General features: G+C 38.3%; 1 protein-coding gene across 1 annotated transcript in view; it reads left to right on the top strand.

Moving 5' to 3' along the window:
• The first annotated feature begins 3,049 nt into the window (after window positions 1-3,049).
• Window positions 3,050-25,413, top strand: part of LOC134528081 (uncharacterized) — a 36,596-nt gene continuing 14,232 nt past the window's right edge. The window contains exon 1 of the mRNA XM_063361331.1: window positions 3,050-3,315. Within this exon, the coding sequence (XP_063217401.1) occupies window positions 3,249-3,315 (67 nt within the window). The 5' untranslated portion in view covers window positions 3,050-3,248. The remainder of the gene's footprint in view (window positions 3,316-25,413) is intronic.

Genomic DNA, 25,413 nt, shown 5'->3' with positions numbered 1-25,413 from the left:
CTGCAACACACAATGGTAGATAAGACGGCCCATCTAATAGTGCCGTCTAAATGAGCCGTCGCTTCTACTTAAACAGTTTAACTGCCACCCTTATTCTGCAGCACATTAACTATTTCTTAATTTTGCGTTCTTTCTGTCAATCTAGTTGCCCTTCACCTTCGCAGCACACTTAAAGAGAATCATAGAATGATTTAGAATCACAAAGAGAGTTAAACTATTGAAGCAGTTCCACTGACTCTCTGCCTGGTCTCTACCCGTTCATCAGTTTTTTTAATTTGTTATCTGGTGCGATTGGAATTTTTACAAGGTAAGGATATGCACAAGGGTGTTTATATGTACCTCTTTTACCAGAGTAAATTCTTTTCTATAGTTAATTATTATACACAATTTTTCAAAATAAGTCATTAAACATCTCGTCCAACTTTACGTCTATTCCATAATGGACTGCAATTATAATTTGTTAGTATGTAATAAAGAATTATATAAAATAATACATTTTTCTGTTTTGTGTATTTACAGTAATATCCTTGATTTTATTTCGATTTTTTTCAATGCATATATATTTGGTTGTGTACATAAATAAATTATCATGTTTTAATATTTGATTGTTTTTTATATGCGGGTTTGTTTCATTTGTTTAAGTATCCCTGAGGCTGAGCAGGTATAGTAAGGCAGTTGAAGGCCTGCAAACAGCCGATCCACGGGACGAACCTGCACCAGAAGCTGAGAGCTCCGAGGGCATCGTCAGAGACTAAAAGAGATGCGCCTTGCCAACGAGAGACTAGCTGAATAACATCAAGCCATGTGGAAGACATACGTTAGTTGTACTTAGGGCTCTTGAAAGAAGATTTTGATGAGATACCTTTAATCTTCGTCTTGTTAAAGGTATCTCAGCCATGTCTTTCTTTTATTGTAAACATGGATGAATAGGCCTCTCGGGGAAATTCACCATGTATAAAAAACAAAGAGTTAACGAATCGAGCGCTGTACCTCCTGAGGACATCCTCTAATGTGATTTTTAAACCAGCGCAAATCGCAAGAGACGCAGAAATACAAGTATGGACGAATGATAGTGTTAGGATTTACGTAAAGTAACAAATGATAAAACGAATCCGGGTGTGGTGAGAAATTTCCGTGCCTATACTAAATTGGACGTTCAATACACGTGAACTTTTGAAGGTGGTGCAGGCGGTTTCAGGTCATTATAATACAAAATGACCCAGCACTCAAGCCAAGAACAGTTTGTATACAAATTAGTTACTGTCATTAATTTAAAAAAAAAATCATAGTGTGTCATATTTATTGAGTTTTAGGCATTTTAGAAAAAAATTTTAATCCCAAACTTGAACCAAATTATTAGATACTGGGACTAAAAGTTATTGCAAAATAATTTTATATAACTCTACTATTCAGAACAATGATTTAGTAAAATTAAAATTCTATAATTTTAAGAAAAAAATATTTGTAAACTTACGCGGCAAAAAAACTAGGGTATATTTCACTAGTTATACTGAAAATAAATTACCGTGATAACTTAGCAAATTATTTGGAATTATGGCTAGTAACTTGCTAAGTAAGACAGTATTTTTTACAGAATGACTAGTCAAACCTACCCGACTAACGATTTTTTGCCGCACAAGTCTTATAAATAATATTTTTGCCAGTACATAATAATTTAGTGCAGGATGGGGATTTAAAATTTAACTCTAACACTATGACGATTTTTGATTTCTTGTTTTTGTTTCTCAGCTGTTTTCGGTGTGACGTTAGGTTTTGAAACATCCTGTAGATTCACGTTAAACACTTTTAAACTGGTAGAATTTTTTTTGCCTACATTTTGCCAAATTAAATAATATAAATACTTGATACTTTTTACATAATGATCTGTATGCAAGCTACGTATAGGTCTTTACTACTCTGTTGACAAGTTCATTTTCGGCATTCTACATTTATTTTAGTTGTTTCCATGAAAACGTAATTTTATTATGGCAAAGAAACTACACGACGGGATATTGGTTTGTTTATGTTGGTAGAGCACAGGCGCCATGTAACCTGCCGATCCATTACCTGGACAAGGAACGTTTTAAACTTTTAATACTTAAATAATTATTTTATACTGAGTTTGTTATTTTCAATCAATTTTATTATTCAATTAAGAGTTATTTTTATTTTGTTAAACTATGTTAGCTCTTGCTCGTTGCTTTTGAAGTTTTGGCGTCAGTGTAACGGCACGGAAGTTTGAAGTTTAAATTCTAACTAGAAGAATATTTTATGTCCCAATGCCGAAGATAAAAACTACTAGACACTTGACCGTCCTAGCTACATTCATTTGACGCTGTTTCGTTTTTTTTAAATCCATTCACCGCGCGAACTGTGCCTGGTAAAAGTTTGGACTCGTGCCCGAAAGTCCTGCATTGTGATTTTTTTTTGCACGCGTCCGTCTAAACTGCAGTCGAGGCCTAAAGGTCAAAAAAAGAAACAAAACAAAAAGCACACAGTTTAGATCGCACAGACTGCAGAGCGGTAAACGGAAATAGAAGACGTTTGGAGGGGAGCGGGAATACGGGAATTCATTTCTGCGGCGAGCTGGCAGTTGGCAGCGCGTGGATGCGGCCGCACGTTCTTTTCTTGAAGGTTCGGTTTGAAATGGCAGAGGGGAAAGGAAGGCGCCCGTATGGCGGGACGAGGCCGCGTTTGACAGTTGGCAGAGCCGACACTGCGCGTGCGCGGAGCTGTTCCAATTCTCCCGCCCGCCCAGCTGGAGGAAGATTCACTGAACCCGAGTGAGACGCACGAAAAATTCGCGTTCGTGCAGTTCCGGATTTTTTTCTTGCTGTTGTAAAAGTTAGGTTAAGTTAGGTCTGTTTCACAAATAAATTCTCGCATAAATTGTTCTATGTTTCTTTTTCCCTAAAAGGATATGTTTTCTGAAGTCTAGGTGATCGTACCTAAAGTTAAGAATTAGTTGGGTTAGGTCAGCGACATTTAAACGACTCTTAAACGGTTAAAATATTTTATTCCAACCACTAAGTTGCACGAGCGAGCGGTGAACTTCGGATACATTCGGGGACTGACTGGGAGTATGTGGATCTCGGGCTTACCGCCCCGCTGACCGACATAGCAGTGAGAGAGAGAGAGAAAGAAAGAAAGAGGGGGAGAGAGAAAGAGAGAGAACAGCTCGCGCGCGGCGTCTGTTGTTTGTTGTTAACAGCCAACAAGGCCGGCGGAGAGCGGACTTCGTGCGCAAGATGTCGGCAGTTTCATCCGTGACTCTGGTTTGCGCTACGCTGCTGTTGGCGAGCCACATACGAGCAGGTACGAGCTGCGCTCCAGCTAGATAGAGCCTCGAGCCTCTGTTAAAACCCGTTCTACAATGGAACGGAAACGGAGATGAATCTCATGGAACAGAGTTTCTACAATAGCACGTAGTCGTATTAGCTCGGCGATGCTGAGCTCTTCCGTTTACGTTGCTCCGTACAACTAATAGCTCTATATATATAATATTTCATAACCTTGAAATGCAATCTCAATTGGTTGTCATTTGTTACATTTTCGTGCATTGTGGAAGCAGCAGACGCGATAGTGCAATGTTACGTTAGATCCGTCTCCGTTTATGGGATCCGTGTCCGTTTCCGTGCCATTGTAGAACGTGCCTTAAGGCGGAAGTTAATAAACTGCAATAGAACGCAACACGCAACCAATACAAGAAAATCACCGTGGTTTAAAAAGCACGGAAGTCGCAAAACGTCACCAACCCTACAACTTAAAAATTGTAAGACAGTAGAAAATTAATTTCTTTTCCAGGCCTTTTTAATCATTCTTGTTCATCATTCAAACATAATGAAGCTTGCAATAATTTGATTTAAAGGTATGATTTTCTTTCACTGTGCGAAAATTTAACGAGGTAAAACTTCATGTATATAATAAAAGCAGCATGTGGCATGTGGTCTTTCATGCACGTACATAATGTCTTGGTCTTTAACAGTTTTCGGAACACTTCGTTTCAAATATGGAAGGCGGAAACGGAAGCCGATACGCAAGAAGTTGAAAGTTGGGCGCGGCTATGTTGCGTAGTTTATAAACAATGATTTGAAAACATTTTTCGTTGAAAATCTTTTTGCGTCTATTGTTTCTTTGGTTATTGCGCTTCTTGCTTAGTTTATAAATTAGGCATTAAAGAGCCATGTCTAGTCAGTTATGTATCCGTGTTGGTGAGGAGGAATGATTAGTGCGAAGCCAGCTGGTGTTTCTAGCGCGGTATCGCCTCTGAAGTGGCGCTCAGTCTTTTCGTCGTGCATAGGACAACTATGAAATTTGAGCGGTAAACATTACAGTATATGGCGTAGAAATTAAGTTAAAGGTGTAATCCATGCAAGGCCCTTGGGTGCTTACAAAAAACCTTTACCGTGCGTTTCATGTAATATTAATAAAAAATCTGAAAACACGCGTTTCAACCCGAAAAATACAAGAAATACGGAAACAGGACTACTCTAACGCCCTTGGAGTATTCTTGAATGCGTTTCATAATCAGACGCCGCTGTGATATTAGTACCTAAAGATCGCAAGCTTTCGCGTCCATCGTCTGGAGTTGCTTGGCTTCTGGGTTGTAGCCGCGTCGAAGGCGAAGATAATCACCGACGTTTCGGTCGACGTTGCAGTCGCCCATCATCAGGGAGCAGTTGCCTACTAACCCAGAAGCCAAGCAAATCCACCGCCCTGATATGCCAAGCAGTTTTCAAATTGCGTGGTTTCATCTGAAGCTCTCTGCACGCCGTATGTGTGCTCTGGAAGGCGCGGGCCCGTTTAGCTTGCGCCGTCGGATCGCAAAGACAGAGTTGGCTCGACCTTTTCCGTGAAATGTCAGGGAATGCTTGGACGTGTAAGGCTCGGGGACACAGTTACCCTCCGTATTATTTAATGTAAAAATAATTTTTAACCTCGCAAATAAAAAAAAAAATTATATGTGTAAACGGTACCGTTGCCATAACTGTAAACGTGAGCAGCGCCTATTGTGTAGGTAAATTTTAAGGTTTCATATAAATTATATTAATATTTTTCCCATCAGAGTTAATTCAAGCATTAAAAAATACTCTCTAAATTGGAGCTGGTGGTTACCTCCTGAATGCCTAAAAATAAAAAATAATAATAAATCTAACATTATAACAAAAAATTAAAGAATTTAAAGCAGACAGTATGCCAAGAGGTTCTATTCTCCTCCCCAATTAAAAAAAAAAAAAAAAGAAATCTTTGTTCGCTCCTGCTGTCGACTGGGGCGGGTCACGTGCCGTGCGAACGAGGCTTCACATTTCTAACATCGCCATACTGTGACGCCCAAAACATTGCGGAAAAACCTGCTAGTAGTATATGAATGTTCCTCCTGCGGCTGGAGTCGGGAGTGTGGTGCCGGTGCCGACTGCCATTTCGATTGCGACGTTGCGGTGGCCATCTTGGCTGACCTCACCTTGACTTTGACCTTGACCCAAGCCGCAATCTTGTATTCAGCCATATTGAATTATGACGTCAAGTCCGCTATTTTGTTTACTAGAACTACCCGCCATCTTGGATTCTAGAACTTTCCGCAATTTTTAATTATCGCGTCACATCCACCATGTGGAAAATTCGTAATTATAACAAATTCGGAAAATACTACAATATTTACTAAAAAATTAATTAATTACAGTTCTAATTTAAAAAACGCACTAACATCGCGAACTTTGATGTTCTAGGGTCGTACCCGGCTAGACCAAAAATAGCGACGGGTCTTTCCTTAGTGGAGGCTAACACCATACTGACCCCCTCCCCCCCCCCCCCACCCACAATCACCAATATCACGGCAGATATAACCCCAACCAGTATGACGTCATCATGGCCATATTGGGTCCTCCATTTTGTTTTCATCCTCTAGATTTTTATACCGACATCTTGATTTAGTTTTTACCAACTATGGGGCAAAAGTGCAATAACCAGATCGTCAGCTGTCTTAGCATTCACATGTTGTTGGTCATTTTGGCCACCATTATGAAAATTTGTAATTTTTTACCTAAAAATTCGGAAAGAATTCCAAAAACTGTAAAAAATATATATTACCTATTAATATAATGATTGAGTCGATCGATTCCTGTTCTTGTTTTGATCCCCGTTCGATGCAAAAAAAAAGTATTTTAGCTCCAAAAAAACTTCATTTAATAAATATGACGAAATTTCTCTAAAAAGAGGCTTAAATTTCCCATCTACCAGCCTCCAGTAAGTAACCAATGTTATATTGTCCACCATATTGAAAAACTTAATTATTAACCTATAATTTCTGAAAAATTCATAAAATCATTAAAAAAAATTATATATATTTTTTTAAATTAGATTGATTTCCGTTCTTGATTCGATCCTTTGTCAGTGCTAAAAGTAAATAATAATAAGATTATTTATTAAGTATTTTTTTCTTCATTACTTTTTAACGAGTGCATAGATACTCATTACTAAGAACACGGATAGGTACTATTCAAGATAACTGCCGGAATGAACAAATATGTTACTTGGTATCAATATGCCTACATAGAGACCATATTCGGCGCACCTTATCAGTACTACATGCATATATACCAAACAACACCGAACCGTTAAACCTTCTTTTTCTATAGGTACTTTAAAAGCCCTTCAAACAAGCGCCATGACCTATTCAAACAGACAGAACCAAGAATTCCTTAAAATACCGTTTTACACTTACGTACTAAAATACCAAGAGGTTTTTAACTATTAAATCTTCAATCCGTAATACAGACTTGACTTTACACATTCTACTCGGTCGGATAACCTACGATACAATACGATTGGCAGAATACGGTAGAATACTATCGGCAATATACTATATGATACGATTGGTACTATAATATTGGCAGGATACGAAAGGATCTGGCTCCTTTTTCATTTTTCGAACATTGACTTTTGCAACATTGAATTAAAATTGTAAATTATACATGTTAACTCGAAGAACCAGGTATACTAACATTTCATGTACTTACTCCATGGGCTCTTTAGGCACCAAAAAATTTAATGTAGGTATGTAAGAATGTTATTAAATAGAAGTAATTATTCTATTAGAAATTTTTTTATTAATTTTTTAAAAAAATGTTAGATCAAAACAAACTGAAGTTTTATTCTATAAATCCCGCTAGCTCAGGACTTCAAGTATGGAAGATATTTCATATGTGCAAAAATAGTCTCCTACACATAGAGAAGCATAGCCTGTCAACTAATCCATTTGGATCGTCCCTTAATCTGTAATATGTCTCTTATGTTGTTGCTTCCAGCTTCTTTACACCTTTACTGACAATATTCATGAATTCTCTACAGTCTTCGATTTCATCGCAAGCCTCAAAAGTCACCATCACCATCGTTGCTATCAGCAGCATTACCATGAAAAGGTCATTGCCATTAATTTTATCAATTCGTTTCCACATTTTTGGTCTCAGGACATCACCAACATCTTCTGTCTTGCCAGCTTAAAATTATTCTATATTTTTATCATTTTCTGTACAGCTTTGGTTGTAGTGGTTTCCAGTATTATTATTGTTACGATTATTAAATATAATCGTTGTGGAAAAAAAACTACGGTGTTTGTAAATGGATAGCCCAATTAATGATTTTATTGCACAGTTTTATTGACTGCTAATATTTACAACACTAATAAATAATCTTACTTAAGCCTACTAATCAATTACACTTAAAAATGTTTATTTCCCAGTCTCTCTTTGGTTTTTACACAACGCACACCTCGCTGGGCCGCACCTCTGGCCCAACTCTCGCCGCAGCACTCCTCGTGGACCTCCGTCGCTGGACTCCGTCGCCACACTCCGTCGCCGCCGTCGCATTTCCTTTCGCCAAGGATCCGCTCGACGCTTCGCTCGGAATTTCGCTCGGAACTTCGCTCGGGACTTTCGCCGGAACCCGCGGCACTCTCGCTACCCAACTATCACCAGAAATTCTCTCGCCCCGACTGTCGCCCAGACTGCCGCGGAGGCTGGCGTCCCGGTCTTATATAGAACCTCGCGCCCTTCCAGAAGTCACGAGTGCGACTGGGGCCAGTCGCGTCATTCCGCGCCGACCCGACGCCGGAAGCGTCGAGAAGGGTATCGGCAGCTCGCGCGATGGCCCGCGGGATTCCCAATTGCTGCCAGGTGCCTGGTAAGGGCGCCGAGGCTGAGCACCGCGCTATGAGCGGAGAGGTTGGAGGGGGTAGTGACGACCCCCTAATCCGCCAGGCGCTCGTGGCATGTCTGACGTCAGTAGCGGCCACGTGACGTCAGTGGCCGTGCGGGGCCGCCAGCCAGCTCCGAACCTGGCGTGCGCCGCGGCCCTGCTTGCGTTCGTAACATTATTTAATCCTTCAACCTGAGTAACAGAAAATTCACCAGCAAATTCTGTAGGAAGGTCAATCAATGCCTTCATGTCTCATCTTAGGAAACTCGTCAACATCTCACTAGCTTTAAATGTAGGCGATGCAGATGTCCAAGTGTGATGATTTATACCAATTGCACAACATTCAGCACAAACGCAGTATTTTTTTTTTCTCATCAAACGAAAATAGTATACCTCCGCAGGGATTTGTGTTTTTTTTTTTTGTCACTTCGTCCAGCTGAAAGCTTGTTAAAATTTAGCATTTTCTGCAAAGGGCTCTTTGCACAATTGCTTTTCTCATGACATCGAGCATAGTGAACGAAATGCGACAGTACCCACACATATATAGTGACGATGCCACTACTGATACTTTTGGAACTAAGCGCTGACTGTTCTTAATATATCTTCAAATTTTCTTCCATAATTGAAACAGAAAATTATCCATCCAAGGTTGAGCACTCTCACTTTCAAAAATTTTTCTTAATATTATAGCTCTTATATGTGCACATTCAAATATGTCGTCAGTAAAAGTTAATTCATCTCATGCAAGAAACATTTTGTAAATAGTTCCGATTCTTGCCAACAGATATCCCCACATGTTGTGCTGAATATGTGTTTGTGTGTGTTTGTGTGGGATGCGGGATGCGGGATGCGGGATGCTCACTCATGGTCGCAAGAAAATGAGGGCTTCGCTAGAGTATGTATTCGTCTTGCATGATAGTGTTTCTCAGCTTTTTTTTAAGACATAGTAATCGACTGAATAATGAACCAAATGACTGCTTCTCAATATATCTCAATAATAAAATTCCTCGGAGGATTGATGTCTCAAATAAAACTAGAAGCAAACAGAGAAAACGACAGAAGTCTCGCAGGAAAAAAATATGAGCACACGGATAAAATTTACAAGTCTTGAAAAATGTCTACGAGACTTAAATCATTTCCATTTTTATATGTTGGAATGAAGCTACGGTACGCTTGGCTCCTACACTGACTGCATGCAATAAAGAAAGTTTTCCAAAGTTCGAGATTACTGTTAATTCTACACGAAATAAATTTTAAAATAATTATATGTTTCATATTTGATATGCATTGTAAAAAATATATATATTTTTATGATCACATACTGCTTGAATCGTAAACTTCATACCATATTTAGACCAAGCCAAAGAATAAAACAGAAATTATAAAATGTTATACATATAATACAATTAATATAAGATGTAAGGGACACTGTTTAAAACTCGAAATTATTAATTTGCAAAAAAAAAGTACTTCTTAAAGTGTTGAAATACTGTCAATGAGAACGTAAATATAACTATTGTTTTTTTTAATCCTCGTCCTGAAATGAGTAATTAATACTAAAAATGTAAAATTAGGGCCCTAGGTATTTTGTCACGTATAGAGGCTCAAAATGGCGTCACTATTAAGACCATAATGGGGTCCGAACCATTTGGATCCCGAGTCAGGTTTTTTTGTTGAATTAGATTTATTTTGTCTTTGTTTTGACATTAAAAAAATTGAAATATTTTATTTCGCACTCTTTTATGGGGTGTGGACGCTGTGGAACACGATATTTAAAGCGTGTGAGGCACACCATCTCCTTTAGCCTTTAGAACTGGGTCGCCGCTTGACGATCCATTAGAAGGGCGTGGCTGATGAAAACCCCGGACGTTTGTTCGATAACGCCTTGTGAATTTTTTTTTAAATTTATTTACTAACTTATTCACTTTCGCTTAAAGTCTCGTCGACAGGAGGTCCGTCAGAGGGGCACGAATCAAGACATCACTAATCAAAGGAAACTTCGGAGAGCAACCGTCACAGCGGCGCGGAGTTAAGGAACCATCCCAGCGCGCGCGTGCCTGGAGTGCTCGACCGTGGCGAACCAGGTCCATTCATCTTCTCGTGTTTCTTCCGAGAGCGCTGCTCTGAGGGTCCGCGATCTCGCACAGCCTCGCGCAACTTTCAGCCGCTGGAGCATAACCTATATTCTCACGTTCATTGGCGGTGCGCGACTGCGGAAGCTGTCGGCCTTTTATCTGATTGGTCTTTCCTTTTCCGACCGCCCAGCAAGTTCAGACGTGATCGTTAAATTTGAGTTTTCCTCTTTTAATGTTCATGAAAGATAAAATTCATTGTATTAAAAAAAAAGTGTGTTCGCCTTGGAGGTACGAAGTTACGTCGTAGGTGTGATCAGTGGCTGCCGCATGGGGAAAGGGGGTGTTGGGAGATGTAATTTTCCTCCCTCTCCCCTCTACACTAGGTCGAGAAAATTTTTTGGAAAATATCAGTCAGTCAGTATGTTATTTTGGCGATGCAAGGTGACATGTTAACAACAACTGCAGGTTAGACTGTGGGAGAAGCCGCGTTGCCTACGGCTACTTTTGTAGGCCCATGTGTCAAGGTGTTAGTGACAATGGTAATGAAAGTTTTTGAATACGTGTGTTCAAATGTTATTTTATCCTTTCACCCCCGCCCTCCACCCCAATTTTCCCATCCCTACCAAAAAATCCCTATATCCTCAAATGGATGTGTGCCGTTTTTGTTAAGTTGGTGGTTCAAGTCAAATTGAGAACGACCCCCGCACCCCACTCTCCCGACTGGATAAAAAAAAACACTTTTTTTTGTTATGATGGAGTTTAATGGTAATTCCCTGCTGATTTGTTGTTGACATCTTTGTTAAAATATTACTCACTTTATGGTAGCACTTCTACGATTCTGCCTTCAAGCTATTTAACTAAGTTCTGGAATTAGGTTTTATATAGCTACGGTTTTTTTACAAGCCAGTTACTAAACAGAATGGCTTCCCAGAACAGACACTCATTCCATAGACTTATGCCTCCATGGTATTCGCTGTGTTCGTAATCGTGCAAAATAATTTTTTTTATAGAATTTACGGTCATAGAGGATTTTAAATAACGCTAACCTGACCTAACCAACCTTTCATTATGGTTACGATTACGTAACGTAATGAACTTACTCTCCCAGAAAAAAGAATTGGTGGTCTGTAAAGTCGGTTTACTGACGATAGTTAAACGTGACAACGTCATAACAAAACATTGATGAAATGATTGCATACTTTTATGAATAAAATTGAATCATTTTTATTGAATTATCATTATTTTGTATTGATACAAAGAAGGAGTGAAATGAAATTTACAATTTAATAAATAAATTTACTTTTATTTGCACTCATTAATTCAAATATGTTTATTACTTTAACGAATACATTATTTTAACTATAACTTTTATACGTGTTAGCAATTTAACTTCTTCCAATCTGTGTTATTCTGTTAAGGATAGGACGATGATAGGAAAAGTATGAAACGAATGGGAGTGTTTCAAGTTTAATGTGCCTCGAAAAAGTCAAATCGATGGTTGTTCCAATCGAGTGGAAGAGAGATAGATGCGGCGCAAGCGTACAATGAGCGTAACGGGACACAGCGTAACGGGACACTTTTTCGTGCGTGCAGCCGGCGTTCAACGATTTATTTGACGTCACGTCAAAAAAAAATTTTTTATTTATTACACTGACCTCACCTAAAATTTACTTCGGTAAACTTCGGAACTGTTCGGGTTGTGGTTGTGGCTTTCATCCCTGTGAACTGTAGGCTATCCGTTCGTTTACGCTTGTTTGCGGTGTCCCGTCTGAGCGTGAAGAAACCTAGAGTGGTGCTCTGACTGAACCAGGCGCGGTCAGGGGTGGGGAGTAACCTTGTTGGGTAACAATCCCGTTAGCGAGCGCTGGAGCCCAAAGCTTCGAGGGCTTCTTTTGTTCCTGTGGCGGTAACCCGAAGGTACAGTCACTTCCAGCTGAAAGCAGACGCACACCGGTCGTCGACGCGCGCGCGGCCCTAATCGCACGAATTGGGTTTATTTCATTTTATTTGAGTCAACCATCCATTACTTGCCCTCTCGCCCATATCCGTTGGCATTGCTGGCATTGCTGACATCTGATACGTATGAAGCCGATAAGTGAACTTAGTCTTATTTAATACAATGTAAATAATTCTTAAAGTCATCCGCGCAATTCGCCCTGTGCGTTAACATATATATATATATATATATATATATATATATATATATATATATATATATCTTGGCCTTGGTAATTTTTTATGTGCAACATTTTAGCTCTCGGTATACGGCATTGGTTATGAGTAGAGACCCGGAAAATTCGCGGGTTCATTTCGTGTTATGCTAAAATTCAAATAATTATACCTTAGTGCGGCTTCTGTCATTGGTTCACTGTTAATCTGGAGGACTGAGGGCCAATTAGAGACCCTCACTCATAGAAGTGTCGAATCACAGGCCACCCAGTCGAGACGACTCACAAGTCAGCCGCCAATGAACAGTTGGCATTTGCCCGAGTGTGTAGAGGATATTGGAGTCTATCCTGGAGGTCATTGAACCCGCGAATTTTCCGGGTCTCTAGTTATGAGTAATATCGTGAATGAAATGGATGTCTCATGGAGCGGAAATATGTAACCACAGTAGGTACTGCCATCTGTGGCGGTTGGCGCTAACCAAAGTTCGCAATGTCAATGAGAAACCTTACAGTATTAACTGTTTAAAATGTTTAACAAGATGCGCAGTATTATAATAAACTCATTTTCAATCATTTTTTTTTTTTAGATTTTTTTCTCTATTATCGGTGCCATTATTATATTGTTAAATAAAACAATAAAATTATCCAATAGTCGCCGTAGTTGCTCCGGCAGCGAATTCTAGCTGCGGTTGCATAAAATACTTGTGATTCACGCTCAGAAATGCAGAGACTTTAAATTTCGTGTCCGAGTTAAGTGTATTTACAACATAAGAACACATTATTTTTGTGTGTTACCGAGGTTAGATGTTACACATCTCTGGCGAGTGCTGAAACACTAGCTCACGTTTTTATGCGTCCTTTTTTTGTATAACTTAATTTTTCGCACTGCGAGATTCTTTGAGCTGTCATTGCCTGATTATAATGAACGTAGTCTATCATGTAACCGCTGCACAGTGACCTGTGTTCACCTTTTATGGTGCCAAAATTCATTCCTAGCTATCCTACTGACAGTAATATTTTCGTAATTGGCGTACAGTAGAGCCAAGATTAACCGAGTATGCGTATCATTCTAGCTAACCAGAAATACCATTACCGGCAAAGACTGTCGACAAATTTGCTTGAGGACCTATCAAGTGATCAAACCGTTGTCAAAATCTAAAAGAAAATAATTTAACCTCATAAAGATGCAATTTACTCATTGGGCGAATCATGGAGTGAAGTGCAAGAATCTACACGGAAGGAAATATGTGAATGACCGTCGTATCGAGGAAGTTAAAGACACGAGGGTTGATGTGAACTGGATGGAGACCTGGCGGAATGCATTTGGAAGAGGGGGGGCGGGAGTACCCCGACATAATTCACGTGCTCACGGCAACGTCCGCCACGTTTCCCATCACTCACGAGATATCAAATTTCAACTCCGCCGGTAATCGAAACCGGATTTCCCTCGTTGGGAGGCAGGTGACCTTGACCTCTAAACCAATGTTGTCCCTGTGGGTAGTGGAGTTGAAAGGTAAGGTTTAAAAACAATACACAGTATTTCTCTTTTTTTTTAATTTTCGCTACATTGAAACCCGTTTTCAGTTTAATTGCCTCTTTGAAATTCTTCAAAAACAAAATACAAATATTTTAGACAACATTTCACAAATTCATTTGGGCATATTTGTTAAAAAAAACATTTAGAAAAAAGTTTACAGTGTATGCCTACTTCAATCTGGTCTGTAATAACTGGCTGAATTATCTCTCCTCTAGGTAATCCTCGCTCAGCTGTAGAATATTTTCGCCTGGCCGCTCCCAGATGTCCTTGGATCACAAGCTGTAATTGTCTTTGTTGCTGTGCAGTAATTTCTGTCGGTACGATAAAAAGACGAAAAGAAATTTTGTTTCAAGGTTGAGCATAACACAGGATTGTTTCTTTTTTAATACGTGAGATGCATTTCACAGCGTTTCCGAGAAGCACGAAGACTGCGAAAAAGGTGTAATACGTCTTGCTTGATAAGCACATTATTTGTGTATTTTAAAGTTTTATACAGCGTCTAAAATCAAGAAGTTTTCGCTGATGTGTAATATAGTCTTAGTCACATTCTAAAATCAAATTAAGCTCATCTTTCCGATTTTTCGTCAGATACCCAACAAACGGATTTTTTTAGTAGTAATCTCGAAGGTTCACAGTTTAAACTGGCCGGTAAAGTCATTGAGTCTAAATATGACTTAATAGCGTTTAACTCCTGACTCACGAGTTCTTAGTTTGAAAACTGAGATATTCGGGAATTCATTTGTCGATAGGTAAATATTTCAAATACATGTATGCCACTCCTCCGATTGGACCTAGGTTTTTTTCTAAAGGACACTGGACCTATTAGGACACACGAGCATTCCAGTTCTGTAGTCGAACAACCAATGGGCAGGACGCATTCGTCAAAATACTTAGAGGAACATCAAGTCTATTTTAAAGGACTTGTGTAATATTGGTTGAATCCACGATTATTTCGCGAATTCATTGGGTATCAGAGTAGACTCGAAGTACATATACATATGCTTCACGTTGATGATTGGACTGCAGTTCTCTTGACACGCAGTTATAAACAAGGAGAGGTTACCCAACCAAGTGTGATCCACCAAAGGGTGCGACCTTGTTATCTACCAATGAGCACCTTTAGAAAAGCGTGGTTATATACAGGCAAGTTGAGTTCAGCCTGGAATGGAAAAATAAATTCTGTGGTGTAATCGTGGCTCTACATATTGTTTACTAATCGAGAAGCATATTTTAGACGCAGAAACAATATTCTCGCCGGATGGGGGAAAATATATAACGATGTGAGAAAGGGAAAGGGATGACGTGAAATTTGATTCGATGCCTTTCACCATCCTCGCTTGTCCTCATGAATATTTCGAACCCTATTCCCTCCAAAGACCTTGGGGATGGAATCGACGCAATTGGGGCGCGTTTCTAGGGAGATTTACATTACATTCTGTAATTTCCATACCGTTTGAACTAACGGGTCGGAACTAGGTACACAGGTCCTTTGCCTTTAATTCTCTCTCTCTCTCTCTATCTCTCTCTCTCTCTCATCCCTCTCTCAACTTTAAAGTTACTCGTACTTCTGGCAGGACAAAAATAAAAGGGTAAGAGCTATTTTTTTTACTAACATCTAAGTTAACTCGGTGTGTTCCGGAATCTAAGGTTTACTAACGATACATTCGGAGCCGAATCTTTTAGATATAGTGATACACATTGTATAGTGATTAGTGCTCGTCTATTTGAATTCTATCACCCTTAACGTATGTATCACGAATTTCTAAACATTCTGTATAAAAATAATTGTTTGTTGAAACAAGCATTTACTCTTGTCTCCAAAATTATAATAAATAAATAAAATCGGAGTCATTGTGAATGCCCCACAGTAACATGTTTGAAAATGCACTTACAATATATTACTTATAGCATTACGACAAAATATTTTGGAATATTTTTTTTTTCTTGTAAAACGCTTAAAAATGTTTACTGTGAGTTATTGTCTGAAATGTAATCTCAAATATGTTTTACGCTACGTTCAGGGCTTGCTATAGATATAGACTGTTACTAAACATTCTCTTTCCATGCTTCTGTTCTCACTTTACCTCTCTGCGTCCTCATTTCGCGTATGTTATCTTCGTCGGAGAAATCATTTAAGCAACAACTTTTTTTTTAAATTGAAGTTGAATGGGAAATCACCATTGGTTTTCATAGGAATCTATCTGGATGAATACCAAAGAGTATGGACTGGAAAAATCTCCGATTGAGTGACCTCTAGAATGGACTCCACCTGTTCGAGAAAATGTCGTCAGTTCATTGGCTGCTGACTTGTTGAGACGTCTCGACTGGGTAGTCTACATGATCAGGAACCCACTTATTGAGTTGAGGGTTTCTCATTGGCCCAGAATCCTCCAGGTCTTGACTATGATCCAATAGTAGAAGCAGCGCGAAGATAGACGTATTTGAGTTCTGGCCAATCGTGAGACGAATCTACCCAAGTTGGCGCTGTGAAAACATTTCATTGCTGGCAAACAAAAAATAAATAAATAAAAACAATGTCCTGTTCAGTTTAAATCATTTTAACATTTAATCAACGACATTATCATAATGTTTAGTAAATTTTCCTTTTATGTGGTTTTTTTTTACATTAACATCTCTTTGAGGTTACCTAAGTTTTCTGGAAACACAAATTTATCTCATAGCAATAGTACTTCTAACTTTATCATTAAGAACGATGTTCCACTATTTCACTATTTTAATGACATTTCACTCAAAACTTTCATGTCAAGCAAAAACATCTTTTCAGTACTCATCAAAAGTTTAGGACCATTACTAAATTTGTATGAAACATTCCTGTCTTCACACATTTTGTGTAATCATCTGAATACTTTTTTTCACAGTTGCCACCAAAATATATACTTTATAAATTTTAATTAATGAAGTTGGGTTACTAGTTTACAAGATATGATATTTAAAGGTTTTAGAAAAGTAGAACTTTGGTACTATTTATTATGTGGAAAAATATGTAGAAACAATAAAGGTCTAGTTAATAAGTGGTATATATGTATTTTACATTACCTCTCGATATGTGTTAAAAGATTAAAACAAAGAAAGAAATAAAATATTCCAAACAAGTTTTTTAAATAATTTTGAAATTGACTTTGAAAGAAAACTTAACTGTAAATTTGCATAAATTAAAAATATGTATGTATTTTTTTACAAAGTCAACCAGTGAGATGGTGTCTGATGCACTGTCTCGTGCTTGAAAGAAATTGACATAAACTGAAAAACTTTCTCTCACTGACGCAGTTTGTATGTGGAAAAATATTTTTCTCCCCAATTTTGGCAAATTTAAGACTTATTTTCTTCAAATGTTAATTTATAAATAACTGTTAATAGATAAAACCTATTTTTCTTCTATTTTTTTAATTGTTATATAATAAATATTGTTACGATTTATAATATGGGAAGAAATGGGTTCGTAAGGGATAGCCCAATTACGTTTTATTACAGTTTTATTAATTACTAATATTTACATTAAAAGTAAATAATTGAACTTAAAGTCCGATCACAAATCACTGGCTCTTAAAAATGTTTATCCTCAACCAACTCAATGTCTGTCAAGTTCCGCAGTTCGCACTCCTCACTGGAGCTAGACTCAACAGTGGTTCGCCCCTTACCTCGCGCCTGTCCACACACACACACACACACACACACACACACACACACACACACACACACACACACACACACACACACACACACACACACACACACACACACACACACACACACACACACACACACACACACACACACACACACACACAGAGAGAGAGAGAGAGAGTATCGCGCCACTCAGTCGCCGCACTCTCGCGATCCAGTCGAACTCCGGTACTGTGGCGCCCTTCTCGAACCAACGAGTGCAGCAGTGAAGAGCCGCGTCATCCCGGGCCGACCCGACAGCTCGCTCACGCCACTTTACGCGGCGGCCCGCGGAATCCCCAAGGCCGCTCAGCGACAGATAACAGCGCCGAGGCAGGACATGCGCGGGGAGCTGAGGTTGGGAGAAGGGTACCGACGACCCTTGTAATCCGGCCAAGCACCCGTGGCATGCCTTACGTCAGTGTACCGCCCGTGGCACGGCAAGAGACACCAGTGGCCTGGCAGGGCCGCCAACCAGCTCCGAACCTGGCGCGTGTCGCGGTCCTGTCTGCGGTCGTAACAATATTACAAATGTAGGCCTAATTTGAAATGTATACATCACTGATATAGAATATGTCTACATGTTTCCTAAATTATATAATGCATGAAAAATCCTTTTTTTTTTAATTCTGTAACATTTTATAATTTCATAATATTCAAAATATTTTAATAATGAAAATTTGTAAATATGTGTTAATGGCTACTTTTGGGAGAGAAAAAAATATTACAAAAGATTTCACCAAATCTCTGACGACGTAATGGTCCTGAATTTTTGATGGGTACTGTATTTAAAGAAAACCTTTGCTGTCGCAAATAGAGCAATTTTACAGTGTGCACTGTAGAATTTCAGCTGTGTATGTAGCCACTCGGTGCTTGCCGTGGCCGGCTGCCCAGACCCAGAATAAAACACGGAGTGTGGCCACTCTTTTTATTGGAGATATAATAAACCCGGTTAAAAATAGGTAAACGCCGGGTTTTGAAGACGAGACGACAGTGCCAATCATTCACTAACTACCGCTCGCAACTTCATCACTGCAACTCCATAACGCTGCAGCACACACTACACTTGAAAACCAGTTGCCAAAAAAATACTTTGTTGTACTAAAAGAAAGATGTTGTAATTTTGTACAACACCTAGCTATGATTTTCATTTATGAAATACGTTTTTCGAAATAATACTGAGTTTTTCTTACGAAAATTTACTCATAATTGATGTTTCATTCAAGCATATATTTTTTATAAAACTATAGATAATATAATCTAATATTAGATAATTTCACTTTATTTTGTTTTATCGTTCTTTATCATGTGTCCTGAAAAGATATTCATGGAACGATTTACAAATAACTTTAACTATTGGAGGTTCTATTTACAAAAAAAAATACACGAAACTGCGGTTTGTTCTGTGTCGGTTCGGACTATAAAACTGATATTCGCACAGACCTACGGAGAATTTTTTTTTGTTTTCTTTTTTAACCTTGAGCTGAACATCTTACTAAGTGAGGTCAATAGAGATATATACACACACTGAAATCACAGTGCTAGAAAACTGGTTCAACTGTGTGCAGTTGTGTTTGTTTATTTATTTATTATAGGCTGGCCAACAGTTTTGAAAACTTTTTTTTAGATTAGGCACAAAATACATACTAATAGACAAACAGACAAACATAAAGATGACACAAATACAGATACAGTAACTGGAACAGCAACTAGACGGTTAATAACATGAATATCAAAACAAAACAAAAATAATAAATGAAAACAAGGGTAATAAAGTACTGTTCCAGAATACTGATTATATTTGATGGAAAAAAATTGAGTAGGCTAGTTATTATGATAAAACATTGTGTGTGTGTGTGTATGTATGTATGTATGTATGTATGTGTATATATATATGTACTAGATAATGCCCGGCATGCGTTGCAATGCCTCAATCAATTTTTTTTTTGTAATTTTTTAAACATATACTAAGCATCTCTCTAATTCTCTATCTCTCTATGTATATCTCTATAACTCTCTCTATCTTTCTATTTATATCTCTATCTCTCTATATATCTTTCTAGCGAACCCGACAGACATTGTCCTGCCCAAATGTACTTTTTGTGAGATATGGATATGGCGGTAAGTATTTCTACGCTGGACATTTTGTATCTTCTCATTATACATACCCCTCCTCTTGGGCACGCCACTGCCGTTACCAAAAACCTTTCCCATGGTTACGCAGAAGGCAACAACAATGCAAAAGCCCGTTGCCATGGAGGCTAATTATCAACAATGCTTAGTTTTTTTGCTTTTAAAGCGTGTATTTTTAGTTTTTCTTAACTCAGAATCGAGATAAAATATCCAATTGTGAATCTAAACCATCCTCGAATCCCCGTGAACTCACACACAAAATTTCATCAAAATCGCGTACAGACAGACAGAAAAAGTACTGTTTGATTATAGTAAGATAGATAGATTATTCTTACATGTTCGCATCCATGCAGTATATGAGAAATCAGCATGCATAGCCCCACACCTATAACTATACGTATCTGTTGCCCACGACTTTTTCCGCATGGAATTTTGTATTATCTTGCACCATTTAGAAATTTAAACATTATAACATAACAGTTGATACAGTTGTAGTGGTTTTCTTATGTTCACAAATGATAATTTTTCTCACCTCTATTTCAGTCTCTGCAATAAAAATATGTTACTACCTAAATTTTGAGTAAATATGTTTCTACTTTCAAATATAATGACGGGAAGACACTTCATAAATGTCTTTGTAAACCACATTTACTGTTTTTTCCGTCTCGAGCTAGAATGTAAAGATTGTCTGCATTACTGACCCGCGAGCAAGCTACATACATTTCAGAGAGAGAGAGAGAGAGAGAGTGAGAGAAAGACACCTATTGAATGTCTATCTAACTAATTTTTTTATGAGAGCATATTTTCATTAAATAAATCATGAAATCATTCAACGATAAAAGCTGTTTATTTAATTAAGCGGACGGGTTCGCTCCAAGGAGAAAATTGACGCGGCGAGACCTCGTGGACATAGAGAAATGACACACACTCACTATTTGTGTGGCTATGAAACATGATTTTTTTCTGCAATTTAAATTGTAATATACAAAAAGGGTATTGAAAATTGAAACAAATATGGCGACACTATAAACTGTCAGGATCTTTATTTTTTTCTTACTCTCTACTTAGTTCCTTACAATAGCAAAACTTAATGGCTTCTAATAATGCGTTGCAATTTTTGCTTTTAAAGCGTGTTTTTTTAGTTTTTATTAACTCAGAATCGAGATAAAATATCCAATTGTGAATCTAAACCATCCTCACTATTTGTGTTGCTATGAAACATGATTTTTTTTCTGCAATTTAAATTGTAATATACAAAAAGGGTATTGAAAATTGAAACAAATATGGCGACGCTATAAACTGTCAGGATCTTTATTTTTTTCTTACTCTACTTAGTGCCTTACAATAGCAAGACTTAATGGCTTCTAATAATGCGTTGCAATTTTTGCTTTTAAAGCGTGTTTTTTTTTTAGTTTTTCTTAACTCAGAATCGAGATAAAATATCCAATTGTGAATCTAAACCATCCTCGAATCCCCGTGAACTCACACACAAAATTTCATCAAAATCGGTCCAGCCGTCTAGGAGGAGTTCAGTGACATACACACGCACACAAGAAATATATATATAAAGATATAGGATATCAAATGTGTAGTTGGACCTGTACACTTTATTTTTTTTTTTTGTAAATTGAACAGAAATATTCATGTAAAATTACAGATATTTGTAAATTTGTACATGTACATAAAACACCAGTATCACTTCAAAGGAGTGTTCGCAGTAATACTGGGTTCTTATTTTCCCAATACCTCCAATAGTTAAAGTTATTTGTAAACTGTTCCCTGAATATCTTCCCAGTATTAACTGCACACATTAATAAGGATAATAAAACAAAATAGTCTAATTATTAAATATTCGATTATATTTTCCATGGTTAATTAAACATCAATTAAAATATAAAATGATGCGGCAATTATCGTTAGAAATACTCAGTATTATCTCGGGACAAGTTTTTCATAAATGCAAAAATAACCGCAGCTATGTGCTGTACGATGTTACAATGCATTTCTTGTAGTATTAAAAAAATACTTCTTGGCAATAGGTTTCCAAAGGAATCTTTTGTAAAAGTACTAAAAAAAAATCAGTGTACTGTATCTAAACTGGTCAGGTTAGATTCGATAATGATGTGCGTGCCAGGGAAGGATACTAAAAGCGTGCCTGGAGCAAGGCTTGCGCGTGGCGACTGCGCCGACGGAGATCTGGCAACCTCGTCTTCACCTTTGAATATATATACTGGATAGAAGTCGCGAGTGGATAGGATTTACTCTACGTTTTTCAGGAGCGTATGATGAGCAGCTTGGGAACTTCACCGCTGCAGTGCGCTGCCGTAACGCCCTGTATCGTCTTAGTTGTTATTTACACGTTAGAGCGCAGCACTGTCGCCCACTGTCATTCCCCGCACCCCCCACCCATCATTCACTGCAGTTCAAGGTCGTTCAACGGGAAGGGGAAGGGGTGTTTGAAGAGTTCGACACTTCTCCGCTAGGGACCACCACAAGTCGATGCCCTAGAGATAGTGGCGATTGCGGCGGTGAATTAACCAACTACCTCAAACCGTATTAGAAATTTTAACCTGGGCTGGCGACTTCTATACAGTATATATATTCAAAGCCTTCACGTACCCGCAGCGGGTCTGCACGAGTGAAGGAGATGACCTCGTGCGCAGCAGGCGTCCCCCCCCCCCCCCCCCCTCCCCTGACCAAGGGAAATGTTCCTTCCTGGATTACTGAGACGAGACTTGAGGATCACAGTCTGTAGTCAAGAGACGAGAACCTTCTAGACACACGTGCTGTGGTTGTACACTGCCAAAAAAAAAAAATCACCGTTAATTTACGGAGAACGCTGGTTACAAATCATCCAAGGACTTTCGTAATTTCTCGGCTTTCTTCGTAAATTTACGGACACTGAGTTCACTTTCTTTGAACATGAATCCAAAATAATATTATTGGTTTACTATCTTACAGTACCCGGCGTTGCCCGGGCTGAACACAGGGTGATATATTGTTCGCGAGTTAGAGCAAAATGGATAGCGCTATATTATGACAGTGTGGTGGACATAGAGAGACGACACACAATTACTGTTTGTATGTCTATGACCTATTATTTTATGTTTACCCTTGGTTGAACGGTTTAGAAGTTGATGCGTTGCAGCGCCATCTAGCGGCGAGTTACAAAAAAAAACACTTCGATGTGCCAACTTTCATGATTATCGGTCAAACGATTTCACAGTACATCAGTCCCATATATACCAACAACCAAATAGATACACACACAGAAACACACGCAGACACAAACACAGAAACACACACAAACACAGAAACACACACACATACACACAGACTGTTTCTTCTTTCCACTGGAGTGCTTCACAATGTATACATTTTTCACCCATTCTCCCTATGAGAACTAATCGATGGTTATTATAATCAATCAATGGGTCATAATCAAAAGCGGCATCGTAAAACGACTCCCATTTACTCATTGTAAACGCATGTCTCCGTCCTGTCTGCCGTTCAGCATTTGAAACACGTCGTCTTCGGGATTCTTCAAGCATCTCTGCAGCTCTTTGAGCTGCGTCACGCTCCGCATCTACAATCTGCCAGGTTCAAGTCTGCTCCTCTGATTCTTGGGTTGTAGCTACTTTCGCAGCTCGAGCTTTGCTAGAGCTACGTGAAGATTAGATTTACGCTTGCGAGGCATATCGGCGAAATAATCGTTATTCTATTTAGAGAAAAGTGACATTCTCGCAGTGTTTGTAAAAGATAAAAGTTGCCTTCCTTGGTTTGATGGTAGGAAGTATATTGAATATACCGCCAGCTAAAGTATCGTTTAAAGTTCACTAATTTGTAGTGCAAGACTTCATAACTTACGTCAACTCACTGTCTTATGAATAAATTCAACACATATTTCGCTTGGCCTGACAAAGTCTAACTTCTGTGCCTGGTCTTGCATAAAAAAAAAAAGTCAAAAAGGGGTGGACGATCCAAGAATATCAAGCAATAAACAATGTATTCTTTGTCTTATTGATCCGTTAGCAGCAGTGGTCTAGCCACATTATGCTTCTCTACTTCTTCCGTGTACCAAAGGCCATAAGATATTCTGTACTATTTAACGATCAATAATTGTCGATTTTTATACTGATTTCTTGAACATAACTCGCTATAAATAATCGTAAAAAGCCATCATTAAGTGATTACTCTTTAACAAAGATCTTAACATATCAGAAAAGAATTGACGTTAAATGTCATTAGAGTGTACCAAAAAAAAAGATTGTTTTGGCGTCCAGGTGCAAAAGGGAGGTGGGTGGGGGTCGTCATTATATTGACTTCAATTATTAAAATGATAATGATTGCAAACAAGCTCCCTAACCTTTAACATCCATGATGAATTCTAGGATCGGCGGGAAAAAAACTCATACGTATTTCAAATTCCCTCGTTTTATAGGAGAGAGTATTATTTTTTTAGCGGCATTCATAATCACAGAAATTATGGATGTGTGAAAATAAACGAAATTTATTTTAAATAAATTGCTTAAAAATTATTACCTACGTGATAGCGTCCGATAGAAAATTTGGCTTAGCCTACGTTATATTTTTAGAATTATGTTTTATTGTGCAAAATCACCGGCAAACTAAGTTTACACCACCGAAATATCATTATCATGGAAGTTCTGAATTAAAATTCCATTGAACTTCCTTACTGTCTTGTTATTTTAAACGAAGTCTCGCCTCTTACGAGAAAAGCTCGGCCATCCTGAAATGATGTTTTTATACGTGGAAAACGTGCAGGAGTTACCAACATCCAACCAGGTTTATATAAATGTAGTTTGTCCACCGCGTTGACTCCGATATTGTTTTTTGACCATGTCTTCGTTCCAAGGAGAACTTCCTGTCCAAGCAGAAGACCCGACAGACAGTCCATGCCGATGGGGAATGTGACAAAGTCTGTTGCGGAACCATGCGTGGAACTAAAGCAATCAGCCAAATGGCTGGGCGTGGTGCAACTGTCGTGGAGTCCTTGCGTAACGTCAGCAGGCTTCATCCTCGTGAAATACCGCCTGCGCTACAGGTAGCTTCGTAACAGAACCTACGTGAAACTTGCGTTAACAGCTAGAGCGTAGAGTACTGAATAGTAGATGCTTCACGGAGCCGTATTTCACATCAGCTTATTTACAACATTGCTTTCATTTAGCAAGCAATTTAACACTAAATCAAACAAGTGTCTGTCCCTGTGGGAATAATTACATCATTTAATAAAAAGGTTATCATCAATCTTGAAATATTATTGATTGTGATAGAATAAATAAATTAGATTGTGTATGTGGTACGTAGTAGTAGTATTGGTATAAGTGGGTGTTGGTAGATATGGAGCTCACCTCATATTGGTTGCATTTGATTGTGAAAAAAATTTGTTTTATGATTGTTTCTCCGGCTCCCGTCACCGTAGAGAGATAACATTTACACCAGTTTAAATCATATCATAAGCTTTTAAAAAGACAAAAATTAACATCAAAATGAGTTCTGTAGTTTTTTCGTCAACCTCGAACAAAGAAACAGACAAACTAAAGTTTTATAATTGTAAAGGTAATATATAAAATCAATTAAATATAATTCAATTATAAATTAT

This window comes from Bacillus rossius, chromosome 1, assembly GCF_032445375.1.
Source record: "Bacillus rossius redtenbacheri isolate Brsri chromosome 1, Brsri_v3, whole genome shotgun sequence".
Classification (NCBI taxonomy): domain Eukaryota; kingdom Metazoa; phylum Arthropoda; class Insecta; order Phasmatodea; family Bacillidae; genus Bacillus; species Bacillus rossius.
The sequence above is the reverse complement of the archived record's forward strand: the minus strand, read 5'-3'. Positions and strand labels throughout refer to the sequence as shown.